At 40.0% G+C, this 26,320-nt stretch overlaps 1 protein-coding gene across 5 annotated transcripts in view; it reads left to right on the forward strand.

Moving 5' to 3' along the window:
* The first annotated feature begins 309 nt into the window (after nt 1-309).
* nbeab (neurobeachin b) overlaps nt 310-26,320 on the forward strand; it is a 223,230-nt gene continuing 197,219 nt past the window's right edge. For 4 of the 5 annotated variants that reach the window (XM_077566748.1, XM_077566749.1, XM_077566750.1 and 1 more), the window contains exon 1: nt 311-1,282. In XM_077566748.1, coding sequence (XP_077422874.1) covers nt 986-1,282 — 297 coding nt within the window. In that variant the 5' untranslated portion in view covers nt 311-985. Of the gene's footprint in view, nt 1,283-26,320 lie in introns of all 5 variants that reach the window. The other variant, XR_013294247.1, reaches the window with a different exon arrangement.

A 26,320-nucleotide genomic window follows, 5' to 3' on the forward strand; every position in this document is an offset into this window, starting at 1 on the left:
CTACACGCCTCCTTAAACGGCTTCTTCGCGAGTTGCTGCTGTCAATCACAACCAGACCGCGCCCAACCCTCTCCCCATTCGCAACCCAGGAAACACGCCCTTTGAGCGGCGATTTCAAATTTTAGTGGCGCAAGAGTCTCGCTTCCTGTTGAGTAGACGTCCGCACAAGTTGATCTACGTTCACGAAATAAACAAACAAACGAGAACAAAACAAGATGGCTTCATTTTTGATCTCCTTCCGGTTCAAGCTGCTGAAGTCACATGACCTTGCGGTCTAAAAATTGCATTCGTGCGGTAGCCCATTGTCAAACGCTGACGTGACGTTTTAGCTAATAACAGCTAACCTAGCAGGATTTACTACAAAGAAAGGCAAAGCAACAACATTGTGCAGTAACAAAACATTTGTTTAACCATTTTTTTAACCTGGCCACTTGTAGGACAGGCATTTCAAATGGACACCGGAAGGCAGATACAGAGCGAAAGTTCACTTGGCTCCTAACATGGCTTCTTTCCGGCCTTCCTACCGTGGTGCAGCAAGTGTATCGAAGAGAACATTTTCCCGCCCAGTGTCACAGTTCTGACTTTGACGTGTTTTTAATGCCGCGTTAACGCTCTTTTCAAGCACCTCAGAGTGGAACACTGCAACGGAGCTGCCGGCGGGCGGCGCTGAAAGCGACATTCAAGATGAGGGGAATAGGCGCACGCACGCGCACAGCAGAGTGGAAGCTACGTGCGCGCGCACAGCTGAGCGGAATGGAACACAGTGCGGGTTAGACTGGCACCGGCTGGGACGCGACCGGGGTTGTGTTCTTGGGGTTTTTGCTGCTCTCTCCTCGGTAGTACTCTGCGGAGCTCGGCTGCGGCGGTTGGTTGTCACACGCGAGCGGCGTCGGACACTCGGAGCTTGGGGCGGACGCCAGCAGCAGCACCAGCACCAGCACCAGTAGCAGCAGCGAGGAAAAAGCGAGAGACACCGGCGGCGACCATGCCCGGCTCCATGCCCGGCTCCATGCCCGGCTCCATGCCCGGCTCCATGCCCGGCTCCATGCCCGGCTCCATGCCCATTACGGACCGACCACCTGCGCCAGGTGACGGCGGGCACCGCACGGCCGCCGGCGAGAAGACAGCGATGTCATGCGCGGGTTCCGTGCTGCTGCCGGCCGGCATCATCTACCCGACGGTTCCCATCCGAGATATTAAAACCAAATTTGCGGTTCTCAGCGGACTGGTTCAAGCCGGAGAGGTCAGCAACCGGGATATCGTGGAAACTGTGCTTAATTTGGTGAGTAAACTCTTTTTTTCTCTCTTTCCCCCCTGTTAATATGAATCGATATTTTTGCCCACTTACCGACGATAGTCTGTTGAGTTATGGGAAAACAACACACTGACATCTTAATAATTTATACGAAATGCCAAGAAAGAGAGAGTAAATATTTGGAGTGAGATAGTTTACAACTTTAACACAACTTTCTGTTTGCTAGCTAAAGAGGTAGATAAACATAATGTGGTCAAATGCCACTTGCCCTTGAAATGAGTTATTGTGACGACCACAAAATACATTTTAGCTCAGTGATGACTCCCAACCTTTATTTAGCCGAGACACTTGTTTTACTACAGTGGTGCCTTGATACGTCAAATGTTTTGCTTTGAGTTGTGAGCACTCAGACCTGAGATACGAGTGCTGTTTGGTGGCGGGTGACTCAACTCAATAACAAACAGCCGTTTGTCAGACATCATTTGTAAATATATAACTAAATAAAAACGCAGCTTCATCTTATTTATGACCACTGATCTGAAGGTTTCCGTCAAAGTACACATAAAGCAGAGAGCGATTAATGTAATTTCCGTTCATTTCAAGCTGATTTCTCCCGGCAAATCACAAAACAAAAAATGTGACTAAAAGTTTGTGAGCTATACTGAAAAAAAAAAAAATCTTGTCTAAATTTTTTCACAATTTCAAATTATTTATCCCGCAACCCTCGTGAGGAAAAGCAGTTCAGATAATGGCTGGATTTTTCCATCTAGTGGAAGACTATTTAATTGCTCTGCCTGTCATTATTGCTTGCATAAATAGATAAAACACACAAATTAATTATTTGTATGAACATGACTAAAATTTCTTGCAGCGCATCTGACAATCTCTCACGGTCCAGTTCTGTAGCCCAGCGTTCGGGAATCACTAGCATAGCAAAAGTTCTTTCCAATGTATGTAAACTGGAACGAGTGGGACATACAAGTGATGTGAAAATTGGCCAATAATTGCACACTGTTTTGACTTGAGCGCTAGCGACAGCGCTTACTTTCAGCGGTATCGTTTTGATAGGCTCGTTTCATTGATTTATCCCCTACACTGCATAAATTGCTTGGTGGTGCTTAGTGTTGCTGATAAGAAAGTCTCTAATGATTCTGAAATCTCTTGTTGCCATTATTTCATGAGCAAAGCGGGAAAAAAACACTGCTAGAAGTGAGATCCAGCATTTACAAATCATGCAGCCCCAAATGAAGTTAAAACAATTACACTCCTGATTCCTGCTACGAATGGCATGTCGAGTATATATATATATATATATATATAAAGGTAATGCGAGGCATATCAAAGCTTTGGGTGGTCTCACAACAACAGTTGTACAGTTATACTCGTGTATATGGCCTTGCTCGTGTCATTCCTATTACAAATTCTATGGGGAAAATGATGTACATTTACTATTTTAGTGACATAAATTGGCAAAAAACAAAACAAAACGGAACCTCTGCAATCTAGGTGTAATTCCGCCATAGCTACCACATATAAATAAATAGGGCTGCACAATTCAGTTAAATTCAATTACAATTTCAATTATTACACTCCACAATTACAAAATCAGCATAATGGTAAAAAAAAAAAAAGGTTATTAATACTAATTTTGGAGTTGTTTAAATTTATATATTTGCATAAATTTTAAAAATAACTAATTTAATACATTTTGTTTCATCCACTTGCATAATTATAGTGTTTCAAAGAATTTTATTTGTCTTAATTTTTTATTATTTTTTTCCCCTTAAACATTGTCTTTTTCCCCCCTTTTTTTTTTTTTAAACCAAAAAGCTTTTTTGCAACATGGCCCTGGCTGAACTTTTATACTCTGCTGCCACCTGCTGGCCGTTTTTGCAATAACTACCATTGCTTTTAAGTGTTCTTCAGTTCAGAGGCTGCATCAAAGCCTTCTGTATGCTCTAGCATAAAAAAAAACACATTCAAATCAAGTATAAATACGTTTTTGGGACCATGGCAATATTGAAATTAGAATGTTTTTATACGTTTTTGGGAGCAAATGATTTAATTAGTTATTGATTAATCATGGCACCATTACTACTTATTATTGTAGCATTAGCTTGACTAATCGGATCAGATTTTCCAAATTAACTAATTAAGTTAGGATGTTTCCCACCTGCAGTTTCTTAATCGATGCATTGATCATTTTTCAGTCTCGTTTGGATGTGGTGCATTTACAAGCAAGTAAGCCACCATTCTATTTATTTCCTCGCGGATTGTCGAGATGAGAGAATCTGTGAATTTATCCGTAAGGCTCTCATCTGATGTTTGAATTTTCAAGCGTGCTTGCCTTGCTCGACTGAGTGTGTTTCACCAATGTTGTCTCAGCCTCTCATCTTTCCCTGCGTGTTTGCCTTCTCAAAGTCATTTCGGAAGCTCTTTACTTTTACTCGACTTGTTTGCCTTGATCCCATTCACACAAAGTCATATACATGCCCGAGATATAACGAGCCCGTAATCCAATTTACATGAGAAAAGGCTTGAGTCATCATAAGGTAAGATAAGAAATAACAATCCTGTGAAATGACAACACCGCAAGATTCTACTCGGGTTGCTTTTGAAATTGTGACTGTCATACTCAAACCGATGTGACGGGATCCAATTTGGCGTGTCATGGAGGCATTTTTCTGCCTTGGAAAATCTGCAATTGTAGTAGAAAAAAACTGTGATATGAAGGCTTCTTTTGCCTTTATCTTAAGATCCTGTAATCTATAATAAATAGTTTTGATATTGTTTATAATGAACTTTTTGTTTGGGTAAAAAAATAATTGAAGAGGACCTTATAAAAATAATCGCAAATATCGCAATATAATCACAATTTTTTCGGGGGGGAAAAAATCGCAATTAGATTATTTTCCATAATCGTTCAGCCCTAGCTCAGATATTGCTTCACAAAGTGGCTAAGTGCACAGAACTAACTACAAATTTTCCAACAAACAAGTACTTTTACTCTTGTACTGCATTCTGACACCTGTTTTGTGTATGTCGCTCGTTTCCTAAGAAAAGTTGTCGCTGTTGTGTTTCTAAACACAATTAAGATGATTAACAATCAATACTACACAATTGATAGCATTCCAAACAGTGTGACAAATCAATTATGCTTGTCCCTGAGCCAACCTTTGACGTAGAACTTCTTTTGTGTGCTTTTAATCGGGGGTGATTTATGGGCAAGTCTGGTGTCCAGAGATAACGCGTAGGTGGGTTTATTTTAAAGCATTTGACTGCATCATCATATTATGACCGGTGACTAATTGGCCATTTGTCCAAATAGATTCCAGGAAAATTAACGAGTCACAATAATAACGGAAGTGAGGCGGTATGATTGATTGCTCGGCATAATGGCCGCTTTCTCAAAACGGCCTCACTGTTTACAATTCAAAGCGGTAAAAACGACCTTTTGAAAGAGCTCTAATTAAGGAGTGTCATCTTCCTGCAGATTCACACACTTGTAATGAATGTTATTTGACCCAACGGTAATCACCATTTTTTAATTTTTTTTTTTTATAATTCACATTACACCTTGCGCATCCCACACAAATCGTTCACGCCATCTGCGATGTCTATAGTATGTATGTGAGCTGTTTAGCCGTTAGCATACGGGTTTTTTAACACCTCTTGTAAATGATGGCGTATAATGTTAAAACCATATCACAAAGAACTTGCTCACCCCTAGCTAACAATAATGTATTCTCATCTACCACAACCCGATGCGTCTTTCTGGGTATATATACTCTACGAGAGACGAGATTTTATGAACATTTTGAATCGCAATAGTAATGACCAGTGGTGGCAAATCCTGTCAAGTAAAAACCCTACCACAGTTTGGCTTTAGCCCCTGATGCTAGCTAGCTAGCTAGCTTGCGAGCACATGGGGCTAAACGCCACAGTTTGGCTTTAGCCCCCTGATGCTAGCTAGATAGCTAGCTAGCTCCCTAGCAGGTAAATGAGCACCAATGGAGCTAGCTGGCTATCTAGCTAGCACCTGGGGTTAAAGTCAAACTGTGGCAGGGTTTCTACTCTGTGGACCTGGGTTTGCCACCTGTGGTAATGACCAACGTCATCATGGTTATCAGTATAGATAGATAGTTACTGTAGTTAGGTACTGATAGACGCTTGTCTAAAAATAGGATGTGTACCGTGGTCGACCGAAGGAAGACGGTCACAACTGCTCACTAAGCTCAAGTACTAGTTTACTATTACTGCAAACAAGAACTATAGTGGTGCTTCCTCGAGAATAACAAACATATACATTTTGTCATGGGACAAATCTGTACTCATCCTATTTTTGCAGGCTACCATTTTTATATTTCGACGGCAACATGGGGCCTTTTCAGAAACCTCCATTTTGAGGCTCTTCATTTTTACTCTCCAAATGGTCATTTTTCTCCAAATCATCAGCAAAATGGAAATGCTGCCTCGTAAAATCCCAGAGTGCAGGCACTGATAACAAGCATCCATTTTTTTTTTAAATCCTTTCTTTCTTTAAGCCCGTTTTAAAAGCAGAGTAAAGGCCGGGGGGTCCATTTCCTGTGTGTCAGCGAGGTCTAATTCTGCTCTTACAGTGCCCGTCCTTCCTGTGCTTTTTGCCCTGGAGAGATGTTTATGGTGTGTTCTAATAGCTTTTGGTGTACTCGGCGGGCAAATGTTTACGACTGGCGCAGTTTGGGAGCTTGCCGGTCTACGGTTTACCAATAAACCGTGATTCCCTTTCAGGCGGTTAGTAATACCGTTTCAAATTGTTATCATCTTTTATACCCAATTTAGTGTCTCTGAGCGTAACAGTAGAGTATTGGCTTTTCCCATAAATTGCTCGCATAACAGCAAACAATGTATTTCTTGTAACTTCCTAAATATTCAGTTATTGTAATATTGTTCTAATCATTATATTTTGCATTACTTTTGTTTCTTGTAATTATTTGTACTTATTTTTTTTATATATATTTATTTAGTTTACTTTTTATATTTGGATTTTATTTTTTCCATTGTGTTCTACTTTTTCAATTTTGTTTTCCCCTTATTTTTCATTTGTTCATATTAGGGGTGTCAGGCAATTATTATTTTTTAATCACGATTTATCGCATGACTTCAACAGTTAACTCACGATAAATGTACAATAAAATACTTTTAATTAATCGAGCGTTAAAAAAAAACTTTGTGGCGTTGAAGAAACTTTAACTCAAAATTAACACACACATTTTGACACCTTTAATATATATAGAGTTGTATTTATATGATTAAAAAAAAAACTAGTAATGTTTCAACTACCATTTTCCCCCCTAATATTTGTGTAACCTCTAATTATTTTGTATATGTTCAATTAAAAATATATATTTTCAAGTCTTTGTGAATTTTCTTGCTAATACTGTATTTTAGATATATATATATATTTTTTAATATTCTTATTCCGTTGATATGTCTGTTTTTAGATTGTTTTGTGCCAGTCCCAATCCCTGGTTTATTGCTTTAGCAATACCGTCATCGTAGTCGTAACCAAACTGATAAAAAATATAAAAATATCTTTATTTTAATAAAATTGTAAGTATTGCGTGCGTCTCGTTTCGGGCTCAGCCGTCGACTCCGGAGAGCCTCTTGATTGATGACCCACATGAACGCAATTTATCTCGCGGCTCTATTTCCGGTCTAATTAGCGCACGTTCTGTGGGTTTGTTGCAGTAATATTTCTTCCTGGTTCAGACAACATTTCTTCATTTCTTCTCGGCCCAGGTCGGCATCGCTCATCACCCCCCCCCCCCCCGCCAAAGTGACAGGGGAGGTTTTAGATCAGCGCCGCATCGTCCCTTCAGAGATTAGGCTGTGCAGCTGCTCACGCAAACGCTGTAAATATCAGAGGATGAAAAGAACATTCTAATTGAATTGTTTTCCATCCACTTGTGGCAAAATCAAAAGTGTGGTTATTTTTTGGGCCAGCACTGGGAATAAGCAGGAATCTTTTATGCACAGTAAAACAGACACCGAGACCCCTATAGATAGTATTCACATGATGTCACCGAAATCCGCCTACCGACCCGGCGACCCACATTGTGTGCCATTCACAGGTGCATGGAATGTCGAATGTGAACGAACAATGGAACTGAATGTCCGAAGGGAAAAAAAACACATGGGTTGCAAGGACAAATCGAAAACAGTCGAAGTGCGTTCTGACCGTGTTGTTTAAAGACCAAATGTGAGGTAATTTCATAAAATGTCAAAAAGAGTCAGTCAAAAGTGAAGTCATTAAACTTTGTCCAAAAAATAAAAATCATTTCTAGTTTGTATATTTGACGAAATAATCTACCGTATTTTCACGACCATAGGGCATAAGGCACGGTTAAACATACATAGCTCATGACTTTTTCTTCTACTCTCTAATGTGGCTACAACTTAACTGTATCAGAACGCGCAGAACCACACTGCCCCTAAGTGGCCAAGTTGAGTACAACATAAGACGCACACAAACAAGGGCAAGACGGTATAAAATAATTTAAATAAAAATCGATTTTGAGACATTTAAAATCGATTCTGAATCATACTAAATAAGAATCAATTTTTTGGGGGGGGGGGGGGCACACCCCTAATACAAACATTCGTGGTTGGGCAGCCATGATGTTGGACGTGAGATGTTGTTGGAGCTCTGAACTCTTGCCTCATTTACAGTCAGGGACAAACACGTCGAATTTGTTACTGGCAGTCAACCAAACTCTCAATTCAATTCATTGTCTTCATCTCTCCACCACCAAACCCGCACCCCGGCAAAAGGGAAAAGCCCAGCGCGCGAGTGCTCATTTGTATGGAGATGAGCCGCATCTGTGATCAGGCCAAGTGGTATTGCTCGGTGCGGCGCGGGTGACAGCCAGTCGCTGTAGCGACACGGCGGCTCCAATGCAGCAAATGCGCAGAGAGCTCCAGTAGAAATAAATAAAAGCTGAGCCGCGTCCCCGAAACCTCGCGTGCTGTTGGTCAAAGGCGGCGAATGATTCATCGTCTGCTCTTCAGCACCATTTGAAAGAATCGATACGTCAGAGTTTACGCATAGAGTTGAAAAGAAAAGCAACCAAACACGCACTATGATATTCTTCAGGTGTTGCAGGACCTCAATCAGGAAGGCGGTTTGCTCGCAAGACCTTTTAAAAGCAGGCATCTTGATAACTTGCCCTTGACTGCCCTTGAGCAAGGCAATCCCTCATCATGCTTTCAATATTCAGGACACAACATAAACAAGCTGTAAGGAATAAAACTATCCATCGAAACCAGCCCTGGCATTTACAGAATGTATTTCGGATGTCATCCACCTCGATGGACCCTTCAAACTTGACCACGCTGTGTTCCAGGAGCCCGTTTGACCTTGAGGTTGTTTGAATTCACAATTATTTTTTTACATATAAGAAATTAAATACATTGAAACTTTCACCATCGTAAAGCCTGTAAATCTTATTTTAAGGTTGCATCACCTCATTCTTATTCAAATGTTGCTTTCTTTTTTTGGACTTGTGGACCTCATTTTTATTTCGGGTCTAATTTGAATTTGTTCAACCATCCGCAGGTATGAGGTCAGAGGGTTTGCTGAATTTATGTAAAGTGAGGGGTGCAAACATTTTTTGTTTCCATTGTGTGTATTCCTATTTTTATTTATTTGAAGTATTGAATTATTTGAATTATTTAGCTAGCTAGCTCCCTAGCGGGTAAACGAGCACCAATAGAGCTAGCTAGCAGCTAGCTCCCTAGCAGGTAAACAAGCACCAATAGAGCTAGCTAGCTAGCTAGCTAGCAGGTATGAGGTCAGAGGGTTTGCTGAATTTATGTAAAGTGAGGGGTGCAAACATTTTTTTGTTTCAATTGTGTGTATTCCTATTTGTATTTATTTTGAAGTATTGAATTATTTGAATTATTTAGCTAGCTAGCTCCCTAGCGGGTAAATGAGCACCAATAGAGCTAGCTAACAGCTAGCTCCCTAGCAGGTAAACAAGCACCAATAGAGCTAGCTAGCTAGCTAGCTAGCAGGTATGAGGTCAGAGGGTTTGCTGAATTTATGTAAAGTGAGGGGTGCAAACATTTTTTTGTTTCAATTGTGTGTATTCCTATTTTTATTTATTTGAAGTATTGAATTATTTGAATTATTTAGCTAGCTAGCTCCCTAGCAGGTAAACGAGCACCAATAAAGCTAGCTAGCTAGCTAGCTCCCTAGCAGGTAAACAAGCACCAATAGAGCTAGCTAGCTCCCTAGCAGGTAAACGAGCACCAATAGAGCTAGCTAGCTAGCTGGGGTTAAAGTCAAACTGTGGCAGGGTTTCTACTTTCTGGACCTGGATTTGCCACTTCTGTTTATTCTATATCATATTTAATTTCCAATGAAAAACAGTACAACACCAAGTGAACAAGCCTTCTTGAGCTGCACGACTACGTGACCAGTTTGTTTGAGTCGAATAGACATCTTCTACTTGTGTGCGATCAAAGTCTTCTCGCTTTTACGCACAATAGAGTGTTTGGAAAAAAAAAGCAATGTGTCTTATCTGTCAGGAGGAAGCGTGTAGGATAGAGAAACTCACTTTATTGGTGTAGCAGCAGATATCTGCTGTGTGCATTACAGCAAGTGGCGTATTCATAGCGGAGCGATTTAATGATGTGTGCGGTGACTGCAGGTTTGTAGATTACGGCGGACATGGGTGTTGCCGAGTATCTTTTAATGCACACGTCATTTCCTTTGAAGGAGGTTAGGCCGTCCTGTCACCCATCATCTCCGAAGGCTTACAGCTGAGTAATACATTCCCAGGATATTTCCATTTTGTAATGTTTCCATATCCCTCTGGTGGTGAGCCTCGAAGGACCCTGCGAGAAGCGGATGACACGCTGATTAATACCGAGGGACCAGCTTGATGAGCAAATCCATTTTTTCACGGCTCATTATCCTTCCTTCCACGTTTTAACGAGATCTCTTAAGAATCAGCCATTTGGACATACTTGGGGTGTTCAATACTCCGATTTCCCGTCGAGATGAAGAAAATGTTATTATTACCACTTGAACAACAATCGTCTCTAAAGATATCAGATTTATTAACGCCGTCGCGTTTGGAGCGAAGAGGACAGTCGCAGCGTTGACGATGCCGCTTCTCATCAGGCATAGCACACATTTTTATTGCTCATTAATATTGAATTGGATGTAAAATGTTGCGCAGCCTCTTTAGGAATAGGGAATTAGCAGGTGTCCCCGACTTCAACCCTGGAGCAGCAGACAGAACTTGGTCCGGATGCTCAAGGAGGAGCAGCCGAAAGCCGTTGGCGTTGTTTCTAGAAGTTAAGAGTTAAAGCTCTGTGAATGGGATCTGCTCAAAATTAAGCTTGTAATCATATATTTTGATAATGAAAATGATTTCATATGTTTACATGTCTATTCATTGATAATCCATTAAAAATAATTTTTTTTGTGGGGTCTTACATGGACAAAAATTCCCTTTGGCTCTTGCTATTTACATTTTTTAATGCCAGAATTTACTTTGGGCAAAAGTCTGCGTAGATTCTCAGTCTTCAGGGTTTACTTAATCATTTTGTATATTCAAAAAATAAACCTTGTTGCAATTTTTTTGATGTGTGTACGTGTAGCTGTGATTTTAGTTTCAGAGTAATATTGTGATATTTCTGATAATCGTGATCATTTTGATCCTGATAAACTTCTAAAATGTTCTTACGCTTTCATCTCTGGCAAATCGTATTCAGCACGCTTCGATGTAGCTGTTTTTTTTATTGTGTTGAGAATTGGCCACTTCGCTCCGGGAACGTGTCCCGTCACTTTGTTTGCGTACCGAGGCCAGATTTGATGCGGCTGGATGCTAAATCTGTGTCTCGGGCTAATGCTGTTAGTCGCACTGTTGTGAAAGGAACATCTGGCTGGTAGAGGCTCGCCGCGGCTCCCGAGTCGACAGCAGAGGAGAATTAGGGCTGCTGCCTTCTCTTGAAGATGATTCAGCATGGAATGAGTTGGCCTATATGGAACACGGCTCGGGACGGCGTGGAATCGTCCCCGCCGCAGAAATGCACAGTGTTAGCGGAGATGAAAAGCGGCGGAGATGCGGTTCAAATCAGGCTTTTTGCCTCCGAGTGATAGTTAACGCTTTGAGCCCTCTTTGGAGAAATCTCCAATGCAGATGCAGAATTTATTTGCTTCCTGTTATGCGGTGTTAGAACTGCCCAAGAAACACAGACAATGTCAGACCTCGTTTTCCACCAGTGTTGACGATAGTCTGAGCTTTTTATTTCTATTTCTCGGTACTACTGAGAAAATATGAATGTGCAAATTCTGATGTGCGTACTTTGGCCACCGGCTGATTCCATAAGCTTCATTAATATTGGCCGTTTTTCAGAGAGTAACAAATATGCAGAAAAGCTTAACTTTTGTAAATTCTCTGGGAACAGATTTTGTGTTGCTTAAAGGGCTTAAAGTCAGTCAGTTGTTGGCATTTTGCAATTTGTGCTAGCCTTAAGCTAGCAAATGTTCCTAAGCAAGGGGCGTGCAGTGACCTTTTTAGAGGGGCAGGTGCTCAAAGCAAAAAAAAAAAGGGCACATGATAACGTGCCTGCACTATCCACTAGAGGGTTTTAAAAAAAAATCGATTTGGCAATATATCGCGATATGATTCTCGAATCGATTCAATATGCGGCCGAATCCATTTTTAAACACCACTTTTTGATGGAAATATTCAACACAAATGTCTTACTTTGGGTTAGGGTTCACATTTGAAGGATGGAAGAATGTTATATTAATGGAACATTAAGCCTTAATATTTTATTTCAGCGCTGTTCAAACATGAAACCGACTGCAACCTGTTTGTTAAATACAGATAAATACATTTTCATACAAATCTTACATTGCACATGTACACGTTTACTGATTAGTATTTTCTAAATTTGAGTAAAAGAAAAAAATACTAAAATATTCTGTGTACCTTAAGCGCATCAGTAGTTGGAGCAGAAGCTCCCAATGGAAGAGGAACATTAGTTTTACCGAATATTTTTGACGCGGTGAAAGTGGATGGGAATGATGATGATGATGATGATGATGATGGTGGTCTTCATGAAACTGAAGGGGGCACATTTTCCCCGCCTCCTCAGAGCCAACCGCGCCCAAATGTCAGACCTCATCGTACTTGCGAGGCTGAATACAACTCGTGTCACGACATTTCAATTGAAGCTAGGCTAGCACGCAGCATGCTATGCCATCACGTCGACGAGATCTATCGAATGAAGGCATTCGTTTTGCTGGAGTGTTCTGCATTCGACGACTTTTGTTTACTGTGAGTGAAACTACGTAAATACAAACGGAGCGACCAACTTACCGACCGCAGGTGTAGTGGCGAGCGACCTGGCAGAATGGGGCGCGTCTCATCCAAGGATAACGCAATAATCATTTATTTTTTGTCAATTATATTGCTGAATTTTTGTTTTGAAAGGCAACAAAACTATTTTCACAAACAATTAAAAAAATATATAAAATAAATGGACAAAGGGGCACTTTGGACCTCAGTGTCAAGAGGGCATGTGCCCCGGCAGCCATTGTTGCCAACCGTCATTCAGGATTTGCAGTCTGACTTTTGTGGTTGGCATCTTTTGAAGCGGGCCAACCGGTTCCGGTTAGTGGCTTAGTGGACTGTACGCTGGTGTTCCTGCACATTGCCGTGTGTCAGGAAAGACCAGCCAAGTCTCTCTCCAGGCATGACAGATTAGTGTCTGTCGCACATGTGCTTCTTAGCTGTCCAAGCGCACGCCCGCTTCTTTTTTGCCTGTTAAGGGGGCGGCTGCTATTCCGATCACACCCCAGTCGCGCTACTGCTCACTAAACATGATATGCGCTCGGCTGTCGTTGGGCTCTATCCATCCATCTGGTTATTATCTAGTATTTATCTTGTGCGGGGACCTGGAGCCCATCACGGCTTACGTAGGCCAACATGGTGGAGTCGGCCCCGACACATTGGCAGACATTTGCAGCTCTCACATATACGGACGGGTCAAATCTTTCACAGTCTCATTTATACCTGAGTGATTTTTAGGCTGCGTGAGAAAGTATCCACAAAAGCAAAAGGTTCAGCTGGTGCCATTCCACCACAGACACATTGTTTCCAAGGAAACTGTTATTTTTCTTCGTTTCGCACCATATGTTTCCACCTGAAAAAATCGCTATGGTTGAACAAATGACACATTAGTTAGGAACAGATGTGACCGTCTCAAGATTAAATAAGTCTTTTGAAAATAATTCCCAAACATCATGCAGCAAAATATTAGCAATGTTATGAAAGTAAACAGTTTGGAAACCGGCCAAACATTTTGGCTAAAGTTTGCGTGACGATAGAAGCTGAGGGCAATCAACCCGAAAACATGGATAGTTTTATTGCAGCAGTAGAAAACCATTTGGCCAATCTGTGCTGCAGGGAATTTGGTGCGCTCACTCGTCGACTTGTGGCGGATGTTTTTGAGTAAAAAAAGAGAGTGGTCGGACGAATATGTGCAATATGAATTGATATGATATAATATATGGAACTTTTGGTGTTCCACAGGGTTCAATTCTGGAGACTCTGCTGTTTTTATTGGATCTACTACATTGTGGGTTCCCATCTTAACAAAACAGCTATTTTTCAATAAAGAACAATTTTGTGAATGTGAATAATGGAACTTTTGGTGTTCCACAGGGTTCAATTCTGGGGCCTCTGCTGTTTTTATTGGATCTACTACATTGTGGGTTCCCATCTTAACAAAACAGCTATTTTTCAATAAAGAACAATTTTGTGAATGTGAATAATGGAACTTTTGGTGTTCCACAGGGTTCAATTCTGGGGCCTCTGCTGTTTTTATTGGATCTACTACCTGTGAGTTCCCATCTTAACAAAACAGCTATTTTTCAAAAAAGAAAAGTTTTGTGAATGTGAATAATGAAACGTTTGGGGTTCCACTGGGTTCAATTCTGGGGCCACTGCTGTTTTTATTGGATCTACTACATTGTGGGTTCCCATCTTAACAAAACAGCTATTTTTCAATAAAGAACAATTTTGTGAATGTGAATAATGAAACGTTTGGGGTTCCACAGGGTTCAATTCTGGGGCCTCTGCTGTTTTTATTGGATCTACTACCTGTGGGTTCCCATCTTAACAAAACAGCTATTTTTCAAAAAAGAAAAATTTTGTGAATGTGAATAATGAAACTTTTGGGGTTCCACTGGGTTCAATTCTGGGGCCACTGCTGTTTTTATTGGATCTACTACATTGTGGGTTCCCATCTTAACAAAACAGCTATTTTTCAATAAAGAACAATTTTGTGAATGTCAATAATGAAACGTTTGGGGTTCCACAGGGTTCAATTCTGGGGCCACTGCTGTTTTTATTGGATCTACTACATTGTGGGTTCCCATCTTAACAAAACAGCTATTTTTCAAAAAAGAAAAATTTTGTGAATGTGAATAATGAAACGTTTGGGGTTCCACTGGGTTCAATTCTGGGGCCTCTGCTGTTTTTATTGGATCTACTACCTGTGGGCTCCCATCTTAACAAAACAGCTATTTTTCAAAAAAGAAAAATGTTGTGACTGTGAATATTGAAACTTTTGGGGTTCCACTGGGTTCAATTCTGGGGCCACTGCTGTTTTTATTGGATCTACTACATTGTGGGTTCCCATCTTAACAAAACAGCTATTTTTCAATAAAGAACAATTTTGTGAATGGGAATAATGAAACGTTTGGGGTTCAGTACCTCCAACAGGGTTTAAGAACCACTAGTATAAAGGCTTGTCTGATTCATTGCCGTCAAGCAAAGGAGTTCCATGATGGAGATCAAAGTCGAAACGTTGAACCCCTCCCTTGTGCTTTGCTGATTGACTATTGTACCCTGAGGGGGGACCCACCACTCGCTCGCTTCCTTGCTTGTTTGTTTTCTCATAAAATTGAAACAACCCCTTTCACATTTGTTTGAATTTGGTAAATGAAAGCCACATGCGAAAACAATCTCGAATCTCCGTGCCACGCAGTTCTGCCGGCTTCATTATTTCTGTGTGCCATTCCTAGTTTTATTTTGGTTTGTTTGCTATTAAGATGCTTTTACCCCAAGCAATGAAGAAATCATTCCTGTCCTATTGTGGCAGCCATACAACCGGTTAGCTGGCTAAGTGTGCTTGTGCCCCGCAGTGTTGGTTTAGCAGCCTGCAACACCGTCTGGCGTAGATGTGTGTGTGTGTGTGTGTGTGTGTGTGTGTGTGTGTGTTGGCGCGAGCGACACCGATTGCTTTGTTGACGTTCCGCCCGCTCTCAGCGAGCCGCATTCTGCTCGTGATGCTCGGCAGATTGAGGCTGACAGGTTGCGTTGATGCAAGTAATTACACAGTAGACCAAATAAGACCATAAGAGAGCCATCAGTCACCATAGCGCACCCTTGTGCACACTCGCGCACACGCGCGCCGGGTGGCAGTTTGATGAAACGACTCGGGTCCACTCTGTGCCTCTGATACATTGGCTGGTGTACCGCAGCTGTCTGGTTGTCATGTTCGCATCCAGCCCGGATGGGTCTGAGGTTTCCGATTGATTTTCAGTTGGTTCCTTTTTTGCATTCAATTCATCCTGCTTGTCTACTTTTTTTTTCATCTCCTTCAGAGGCTATGGACTTTCAGAGTACCACACAGTAAATTCTGTAGAGTAAATTTGACTCTATTTAGAGTGGGACCAAATAGACTCAGTTTTAGACTGTTTGAGACAAATTTACACTTGGAATAGAGTTTAAAAAAAAAAGAATTGAAAATAAATAAAATTTACTTAAGGGTTAAGGAACAAACTCACGACCTTCAGCTTGGGAGACAACCAATCTACTGTTATACAATATAATATGCAGAGCCGCCACGATTTATCGGGCCAACACCCGAAAAGGGTTAACGTAGAACACTGCATTATTTTCGGTTTTGGGACGATACGACTTGGAAAAAAAAAAGACCATGTTTCTAATCAAAGGGTCGGGCTACCTGTAAAATTGTCGGGTTACCTCAATTTCCCATGATAGGAGCCCGGCTGGCTAAATCTCAGGCCTGGTAAAGTATGAGCCAAATAATTTTCCCGCTACTTCAATCAAAAATGGCTGATTTGGTGTTCATTCTCGTGCTTGGGTCCGCAGACTTTTCTATGCGTTCTGTTACGGTAAACGTCTTTCTGCTTTGGCTTATCGCTATTGAAAGGTTGCCACGGTGAATCATCATGTTTCATCTCTCCTGAATCTGAATCGTCTTCAAATCGTCCTTCCTGGTGGCTCCATTTCCAGCATTCTTCTACCGATATGTAGTGATGGGAAAATGACGCTTCATGAAGCACTTGCGATACTTTTTGACTCCTCAAGATGGCACTCATGATTGAAAGATGCAATGCAAATGTAATCAATTTTTATTGCACTTGCCTTTATTTTTAAACCAAGAGCACCATCTAGAGGAGTCAAAAAGTATCGCAAATGCTTCATGAAGCTTCATTGTGCCATCATTACCGATATGTCCTCTCTCTCTCTCTCTCCGTCCTCTGCACGTCCAACCACCTCAATCTGACTTGTCAAGCTTTGTCTCCCAACCTTCCCGTCTGCGTTGTCACTCTGATGAGCTCATTCTTGAGCCCGTCCTTCCTTATTAGTCCCGGAGAGATTGTCTGCAATTTCGACTCTGCCACCTCCAGCGCTGTCTCTTTTCTTCTGGTCATCCAAAACCATAAGAGATAGCTGGACTCGCTGTCGTCCTATGAACCTTTCCTTTCGATTTAGCTTGTGCTCTTTTGGCACAGATCACTTCTGATGCTTTTCCTCCTCCGCATGCAGCATCTTACCTGTAGTCTCTTTTCTCTATTTCTCAGCCAGTTTTATGTCTATCAAAAATGGTGTCTGGAGCTAAATAGCACAGTATGTTCTCCTCAGGACATACCAGTTTGTCTTCTTTTGTCACTTGAAAAAGCTGCTAAAAGCTGCCAACTGTTAGCTGGTTTGAACGGGTTTGAAGAGCAAGTCTCATCTGGGCAGGGCCACAGCAGGTGCACGCACGCCACTGAAATTGAGAAAGCGTTGAAACCATGTCTATTTAACCCTGGAGAACCCACGGGGTCAAATTTGGCCCCTATAAATTATGCTACTCAAATAACAAAGACCTTTTTTCTTTTTTTTTTTTTACAAATTTAACTTCAAAAGTCCAGAGTGCCACTTTTGACCCCTGCATGGGGCCATCTAGTGGATGAATATTGCACTTACATGAGCCAGAGTGGTGGTGACAAGATGGCTGGCAACAAACATGCTGTTTTGTTGAGCAGGAAATCAATCCAAACAAAACCATCTTCTCAGCAAATCATCAGATGGTAAAATTGTGTTTTTTTTTTGTTAATCTATTTCATATCATGTTGCAAAATGCCTAGGAGTATGTTTTATATATATATTTTGATAAATTCGCAACTCTGAGCTAGTTCAAAAAACAAGGGTTAAAATTGAAAAAACATATATTTCGGTGTTCAGTGAACTTATAGCAGTCTCACCTGACCGACGTTTAGGTGACAAGGTCGCGGGTCCGAATCGATTGTGACCGATGAAATTCTTACATTTAATAACTCTAACCTACTCCAAGCAGCATCATTTCTTTTGCTGTTTGTCTGTTTCTGGATAGCAGATATAATTTTTTTTCCCATCGCTTTTAATGTCTGCCGAGCATGTATCGCAAAGGCTGGCGGTGTTTCAATCATTCATTTTCTTTTTGCCGCCTTCGCACCATAAACATAACAGTGGAGGCCGAGGCTCCGGTAAACAGACAAAAGATTCACAAGCCCGTCTTGTTCTTTTCATTTCATACACTCTGATGAAGCCAATGAAGCAATTTGGTGGCTGAACACAACAATTGTTTGGCCACTTTGGCACTGCGCTCTCACGCGACGTGACAACATTTCTTAATCAAATCAGACATTGGGTCGGCGTCGAGCGGAATCCTCGCCCATCCAAAATCATCCATTTTTGTTCCATCAACCATTAAAACACCGACAAAGACGGCGAGCGATTTTTGAGACTGGTCAGTCATTTGTAAAAATGACACGCATAAAATAGAGCCGTGCTCGGGTTTTTCACAAGCAGCCTTTTTTGAACGCAATCAGACAAATGATCTCTTTTACCATCAGATGATGGACGTCTGTTGCGTTAGCGGCACGCCTCTGCGACGGCGGCCATTGCTTCAGCAGTGGATTAATGGCGCTGATCTGATGCTAATTAGAATGTGCGCTAACAGCAGCACATTGAGTGTGGCCTGTAATGATGCGCGGCGAACCGAGGCCACTGGTCATTTTCGGGAGCGATCCCAGACACCAGTTGAATTTTCAGTCATCTTCCGCCGGAGCTTATGTGTTGTGACCCAAATACTCAAATTTGCGGCGGACATTAGCATATGAATGAGGACAATTTGTCACGTTGATGATGTGCTTAAGAGTCGAGAGCTCTCTGCTGTCGTTCCACCTTTCCATATTTTGACTTCCTTGCTGATTTTCACCATTTCTTTTTTTTTTTTTTTTTTCCTGGAGAGCTCAGTATTGTTCATTCGGTAATTTTACCGATTTGACATGTCATCATCATTGCTCTCCTTTTTTTTTTTTTTGTATTTTTTTTTTGTATGTGGGTGAATATGTGTATGTGCGTGCATTCATTAGTTCACCTAAAACCTATAAAAAAAAAAAATCCCATACCATTTCCCTAAACCGAACACTTCAAGCCAGTCGTGAGGCCGTCAGGAAACCCGAGAAAGGACCAAAGAAAGGAAAGGAAAGTGAAATCCAGCACCGACCAGACACCACCCCACCATTTCAACGTCGACGTTTTTGCATGTAGCCGGCATAGCAAACCGACGGTTGGCAATCTAAAGCAGGTTACACACATTTGGACAATTGGGCCTAAGTTAAAAAATTCTAGGACGAGGTACGTTTTGATACCACTTTTTCTCATTGGAATAATCACACTTTGAAAACTCACCGATACCGAGTAACAGTAAAGTGAAGATAAATGTCTTCTAAATCTGTCGCATGGCAGATTACACTGTAAAATCTTTCTGTAAAAAAAAAAGAAAAAAATTCTGGCAGCTGGGGCACCAGGAAATACTTTCAAAACATGGCCAATAACTGTTGAAAAACTAGATATTGGGTTCAAAATTGCAAGAGTTGACTGTTAGGGTAATTAATTTCCATACAAACAAACCCCCCCCCAACCCCGCCCCCCCTTTACGAGACTGTGAAACCACTTTACATTTTGACGAGTCATTCACCTTCTGATGACACAGCATTAGGAGTTCAGTATTTTGCTCAAGGGTACATGTCCACCAAGGGGATCGAACCCACAACCTCAGGGATACCAGACGGCCACTCTACCACTGGTGTTTATAATTTTGCTGCCAGAAAATTACCGTTTCTTTTTTATGATTTAATTATTATTTTTTTTTATCAAGTAGTATATTTCATTAGATGTCCTTTCAAAATAAATGGCGATACAATGAATGCTACCATTTGCAGGACATTAAATAAATTGTAGTTATTTTCACTTAAAAAAAAAAAAAAAAAAGAAGTAAATTCACAAAGAAAATTTGGTAACATTTTCAGTTTTTTTTTACTGTTAATTTCTCAATAAATATATTTATTTATTTTATTTTTTAGGGTTTTAATGTTGAATTTGACATTTTATTCCATTAAATAACAGATTCAGACAAATATTTGTGAAATTACGATACATTTGTGAACGAATTTTAACAATCAATATATGTATTTCTAATAGGGTTTTTTTTTTATAAAAGAAAATGAATATTGTGTGTTTTTACAGTTACAAGGATTTCATGTTATTTTACTATTTTTAACATTTAAAATTTGAGTTTATTTTTGTAAATTAAATATGTTTAAAATACAGAATTTTTTTTTTAGAATATAAAGTAAAATTCTGTTATATTACAGTTTTATATATTTAAGTTTGTCGTCCATCACCACTTGGTTGACTGAAAGAAAGTCAGGGCCATGCATGGGCTTTTGTCTTCACTGTAGCGAGGTGTGGTGGAGGTGCGAGGCAAAGTAGATGTCAAGGTCACTGGATTTAACAACTGTTGCCCCATATCTTTTGTAGCTAATTAGCTGGGAACGAGAGGCGCTTGTTTTATGGCCTCTGCGTCCACAGATGGAGACGAGAGCAAGCATGTTTGCTTCCGTTGTTAGCATTACGGGATTAGATCACAAGTCTTTGGCTGCGTTAACGAGGCTGACCGTCAGAGAGCGGCGGCCGCACGCCGCTCGCCGTTCCTGTCAAGGTGACTGTCTGGATTGGAGCAAATTTATTAACAAGGAAGGAGAGCAGTGATGTCATATTCACCGTCCAATACATTCTATTGCCGACAAAAAAAGGGTCCTTACAGGAGACATGACACTTTTATCCCCGCGGTTTTCAGTTGTCTTATTTCATGTCTCTGTGGCATGTTTTGCTCAAAACACCCCAAAGATCAATGATTACAGTCCCCCCTCCACTGCGGGGTGTGCTGAGGTGATTACGGCTGCAGTACGTGTGTTGCCATGGCGACCAGGGGCAGCGCTAGAGAGTAGCTACGATTTGGGAGAAAGTTTTCAGACGTTTGTATTTTATGGAGGACCAAAACTGCCAAAATTAAAATTAAAATTAAAATTAAAATTAACTCTTTGACTGCCAAAAACGTTAAATAACGTTTAGTAAAATCCTATGGAGGAGTGCCAAAGACGTTAAAAGACGTTTTTTTCCAAAACAGAGGTGAAACTAACCATTTTCTATAGTTGATTACTGAAAAACGGAATAAGGTAGAAACAAACTTTTTTTTTTCTGATGAAAGATGAGAGTCCAATCTTTCATTTGGTAGTATGTGTGTTTCCATAGTCCAAACACATAATTTTCTGTGGACCTTGAAAGATCAGTCAAAAATGCTTAAATCGGCTGGCACCCACGGCATCCCTTTTCTGAAAACGTTTGGCAGTCAAAGAGTTAAAATTAAAATTAAAATTAAAATTAAAATTAAAATTAAAATTAAAAATAAATGAATAAATAAATAAATAATTAATCAATTAATTAATTAATAAAAGTGAAAATAAAAATGGATAGAAAAAATATAATTAAATATCAATCAATAAATAAATAAAAACGCTCTGCTCTCACATTTATTTATTTCATGATGCAGATGCCCTGTCAGGTTGAAATGCTATTCAAATGAGGGGGCGGTCCTAAGCGTGTCTTGAGTTAGGCTCCACTGTTTTTATTTACTTTATTTGTATTTTTTTTAATCGTGTTTTTTTTTGCTTGTAATTATTTCTTCAGGGATATATATATATATATATATATATATATATATATATTGTTGCTTTTATTTTCACTTTTATTTGTTTATGTATTTATTTAGTCATTTATTTTTATTTATATATATATATTTATATATTTATATTTATATTTTTATTTTTTTTATTTTGGCAGTTTTGTTCCTCCATAGTATTTTCACTCACGGAGGCTGCACTTCGTCACCAAGCCGGCCAAATTACGATGTTTTTTTTCTTGCAGCCTGGGAGTTTCTTGTGAGAGAAAAAAATTGGCAGATCTTAACTCAGCGTAGCTCATAAAAAATGTGCTTGGTTCTGGTCGTTTTCTTGCATCAGGAATTGCTGGAACAGCGTCCATGAAAAAGATCTGCTTGAATAAGTAGTTTTATTACTTAAGGAACTAATTTCTTTACTTCTGTTTCCATGCCAAATGCTTTATAATGAAAAGAAAATTGGCAACCTAAGCATGAGGCAAACGCTGGATCCATTTCTACCGTACAGCATTCATCATGCCAAATTCCACTTTTATTGCTTATTGAGGAAATTGTAATGCGCTTCAACTCTGGGGCTTTAATATTCGGGTGCATTTCTCTGCTCTTTCCGCGTGACCTTTACACTCCACCTTTTAATCAATTGCAAAGCTTTTTAGCATCATTTTGTTTTCCGCAGTGATTGAAATAATTGCAGCAACTTCCTCAGTTCAGGAAAAATGTTCAGATTGTGGAGATCAAGAAAGAAGTCAAGGCAAAATGCAAGATGTAGTTTGATGCTGTCCAAGGAATATTTAGTACCAAAAATGCAACTCCCTTTTATATTTCACAGCCAGCACTGTACAGTATGTTGTTTCCATGTGTTTTCATATATTGACGGATGGATCCTTACGTTGTTTTATGATTTCCTTTGACTCTCAGCCTTTAACGAAGGTAAAATGTCCCGTTTCAAAAAGCCTTACACTGCGATCAAGGCATGATTCACATTTGAACAACTATTTTAGTCGTCTGATTTTTTTTTTTTTTCTCTCCACCTCAATCAGACTTGGTTCAACAGTTATGCTGATTTTCTTTTTTTTTTTAATTTCCAGTGTTGTGAGCCTTTGATGAAATTAATGCCACGGTGCATGTGTGGTGTGAAGGGTTATACGCTCTAAAAAATATATATATTGTATGAGTGAGGCCAATTCCTGAAAAAGGAGGATATAAGACAAGACACATCAACAGTTCAGCTTTTATTTCCACTTAATTCTTGTCCCCTCCCCCCGCTGGACAGCTTTACGGTTTTCTTGTTGGTTACATCTCTTAAGTAGTCGAATTGTCGTCTTCACTTTTTAAAATGAGTTGAAGTTGGATCGGTAATCAACTCTGACGTTAGCACCTTTTGTTTGAACCGGCACATTTTTTCATGTCGGCTAAAGTATTGGAGCATGTGACACATTTTTTTTTTTTTTAGTATTTATACTAGTTAGAGCTGTAACTAGAGCTGCAGCTATTAAAGGGATACTTGAATCATTGAGCCATTTTCATCAGTAAAAAGTAAATATTTAATCTAGAATGAATTTGGTAACTTCATGATTCTTCATGTACAATGAAGATATTTAAAAACACATTTTTTCCACCTGCTGTCGACTGAAGATGACATCACCTGTGTTGAGGAAGTTGGTAACGACCAATCATGACTCAGTTTGCTGACCAAACCCAGAAAACAGTTGAGCCATGATTGGTCGTTACCTACTTCCTCAACACAGGTGATGTCATCTTCAGTCGACAGCAAGTGGGAAAAAAAGAGTTATTTAAAGGTATTAATTGTACATGAAAATAAATAAAGTTGTCAAATTAATTCTGGATAAAATATTCACTTTTTGGAAATGGCTCAATGAGTCAAGTATCCCTTTAGTACATTTTAGATTCTACAGATTGTCCTATTAATTAATCAAATTACCAGGTAAGAATTTCCAAAACATAATGACATAAAGTCCATTTGCGGTTCTATTCGGTCATTTTCACATTCTTCGTTGTCAAGGATACGGAGTTCACAACAGAGTTCTGTTCCTATGACGTGGCGGCGAAGTAACGCAATTTTTAGCGCGCTATATTCCATCAACGTCGTATTCTTGTTCACTGCGCACCCGTTCGCAATCTCCCAAACTCGTAGGTCGAAACCGTGGTTCTGCGGCGCGGTGGTTTCCATATCAAGCGGAAACCCTAAAACTCACCTTGGCTTATGATGAACGCGGCGTTACAGTGTTTACAACGGCAAAGTCCTGGTGACTCCCCTGAGTTGTTAATCACGTTTTTATTTTTCTTCTCGCCTCTGACATCATAACAAATGTGTTGCTTGAGTTGCCGCAAGGTGAACACACGATAAAGACCCGCTGGAGCTCCCGCTCATCTGCCTCAGCTTCGTTGTTGTTCTACAGCGATATCGTGCATTCCAATTTCAAATCCCTGTGGAATCGTAAAAAGTCGTGGCTGCGGCGTTTCCATTTGAGCGCGTTCATGACAGCAATTAATAATGTTACCTTGAGTTATGAGTGCCCCAACTAACTTTTTTTTTTTGCTTTGTTACAAGTCAAAATTTGAGTGTAAATACGCCATTGCTTGACTGAAGGAGTGCAACAGTCACCGATGAATAGGACGAATTGTTATACTCGCAAGGCCACACCCCTTAAAGGTACACATGCATAATGCAATATCGAGTAATTACACTTGGGTGGAAAATGGATATTTGACGTCCTTAGCCGTCAATAGCAATGAATGAGTTAAAAAAAAAAAAAAAAGCAGTTTGTTCATCTTTTCTATACAGTGCTATTTTCTTTATTAAATATACATAATAATAAAAAAAATTGATTTAATTAATTTCAGTGGGGAAAACAATGTCATATATTTTGCAATGTTCATTAAACAATTCAGATTTAGATGGCTTTTTTTTTTTTTTTGTCAGGCAACCTTTTGGATCTGTGTCAAGTCTCCGATTATTAATTTAAAATGTTCAATGGGGAAACGTTCCTGCTCATCCTGCTGGTTTCCCAAAGAAGACATCAGCCATTTTTATTTTCACTCAATTTGGTAACCCCCCCTCCCCGACCCGTGGCCTCACTTGGGAAGCATCTCGAGTCCGAGCGTTGCAGCCCGTCGCCATGGCGACCGATAACCTTCAGCCATGGCTTAATCTCGATCCTAAGAACCACAATGGAAATAAGCCGATTGCTGCATTGTGTTTTTATCCCTTTGGCAGCAGTTTGCGTCTTTGTTTGTTTGTCAACATGCTTTGTTTGTTGTCAATAAATATTTCAATCAATCAATTTCAATCAGAGGTGGTTTGCGACGGAAGGAGCTTTTCCGGATGGTTTTCAGAGGAAGGCTAACCAGACTTCATTATTTGCATTGGCCTTTTTGCCTTTTGGAGCATAATGTTGCATTGGCTTGGGGCCGGATGTGCATCTGTATTTGTTTTGGAAGGCCGGACTTCTGCGAATTGCAAAATCTGCAAATAATTAAGCCAAACCAAAGATTTATAATGTGCTGTAATTGCCATCGTTTCCACAAGATGGCTGTAAAGAGCCGTTTGTCTAAATGAAGCTCCTCAACTCACTTCATCCCCAAGGTGCCGCTAGATGACTCCAAAGCAATACTGTCTGATTCCATTCATTTGCTCCCAAGAATGTATATATTTTTTTATTTTAAATATTGCCATGGTCCCCAAAACATATTTATAGATTTTTTTTTTAATGTTTTTTTTTTTTTTTTTCGCTAGAGCATACAGAAGGCTTTGATGCTTTGATGCAGCCTCTGACCGCAAGAGGGCGCTTAAACCAATGGTAGTTATTACAAAAAAAACGGCCAGCAGGTGGCAGCAGAGTATAAGACCAGTGGCATGTTGCAAAAAAACTCTTTTCCCCAGTGTTTGAAAAAGATTTGTGAATAATGATGAAACTTAGCTATATTCTAATACTAATTGCTAACCAGGCGCCGTCGCTTTCTGTGGCTGCGTATCGATTCTAATTTCATCAATCGATTCTATTTGAAATTTTCCTGATTCGATTGGCTTCAGTCCAATCCGAAATTAACTCGCTTTAAAAAAAAAGAAGTTTTTTTCTGAACTGAACAAAATGCATGAAGCAATGGTAGTTATGAGATCAACCAGGGCCATGTTGAAAAAAAGCTCATTTACTCAAAGTTCTAATAGATTCACGAATAATGATGAAATTTAGCTATATTCTAATACTAATTGCTAACCAGGCGCCGTCGCTTTCTGTGGCTGCGTATCGATTCTAATTTCCTCAATCGATTCTATTTGAATTTTTCCTGATTCGATTGGCTTCAGTCCAATCCGAAATTAACTCGCTTTAAAAAAAAAGAAGTTTTTTTCTGAACTGAACAAAATGCATGAAGCAATGGTAGTTATGAGATCAACCAGGGCCATGTTGAAAAAAAGCTCATTTACTCAAAGTTCTAATAGATTCACGAATAATGATGAAATTTAGCTATATTCTAATACTAATTGCTAACCAGGCGCCGTCGCTTTCTGTGGCTGCGTATCGATTCTAATTTCATCAATCGATTCTATTTGAATTTTTCCTGTTTCGATTGGCTTCAGTCCAATCCGAAATTAACTCGCTTTAAAAAAAAAATGTTTTTTTCTGAACTGAACAAAATGCATGAAGCAATGGTAGTTATGAGATCAACCAGGGCCAT

The sequence above is a fragment of the Vanacampus margaritifer genome, chromosome 5, assembly GCF_051991255.1.
Source record: "Vanacampus margaritifer isolate UIUO_Vmar chromosome 5, RoL_Vmar_1.0, whole genome shotgun sequence".
NCBI lineage: Eukaryota > Metazoa > Chordata > Actinopteri > Syngnathiformes > Syngnathidae > Vanacampus > Vanacampus margaritifer.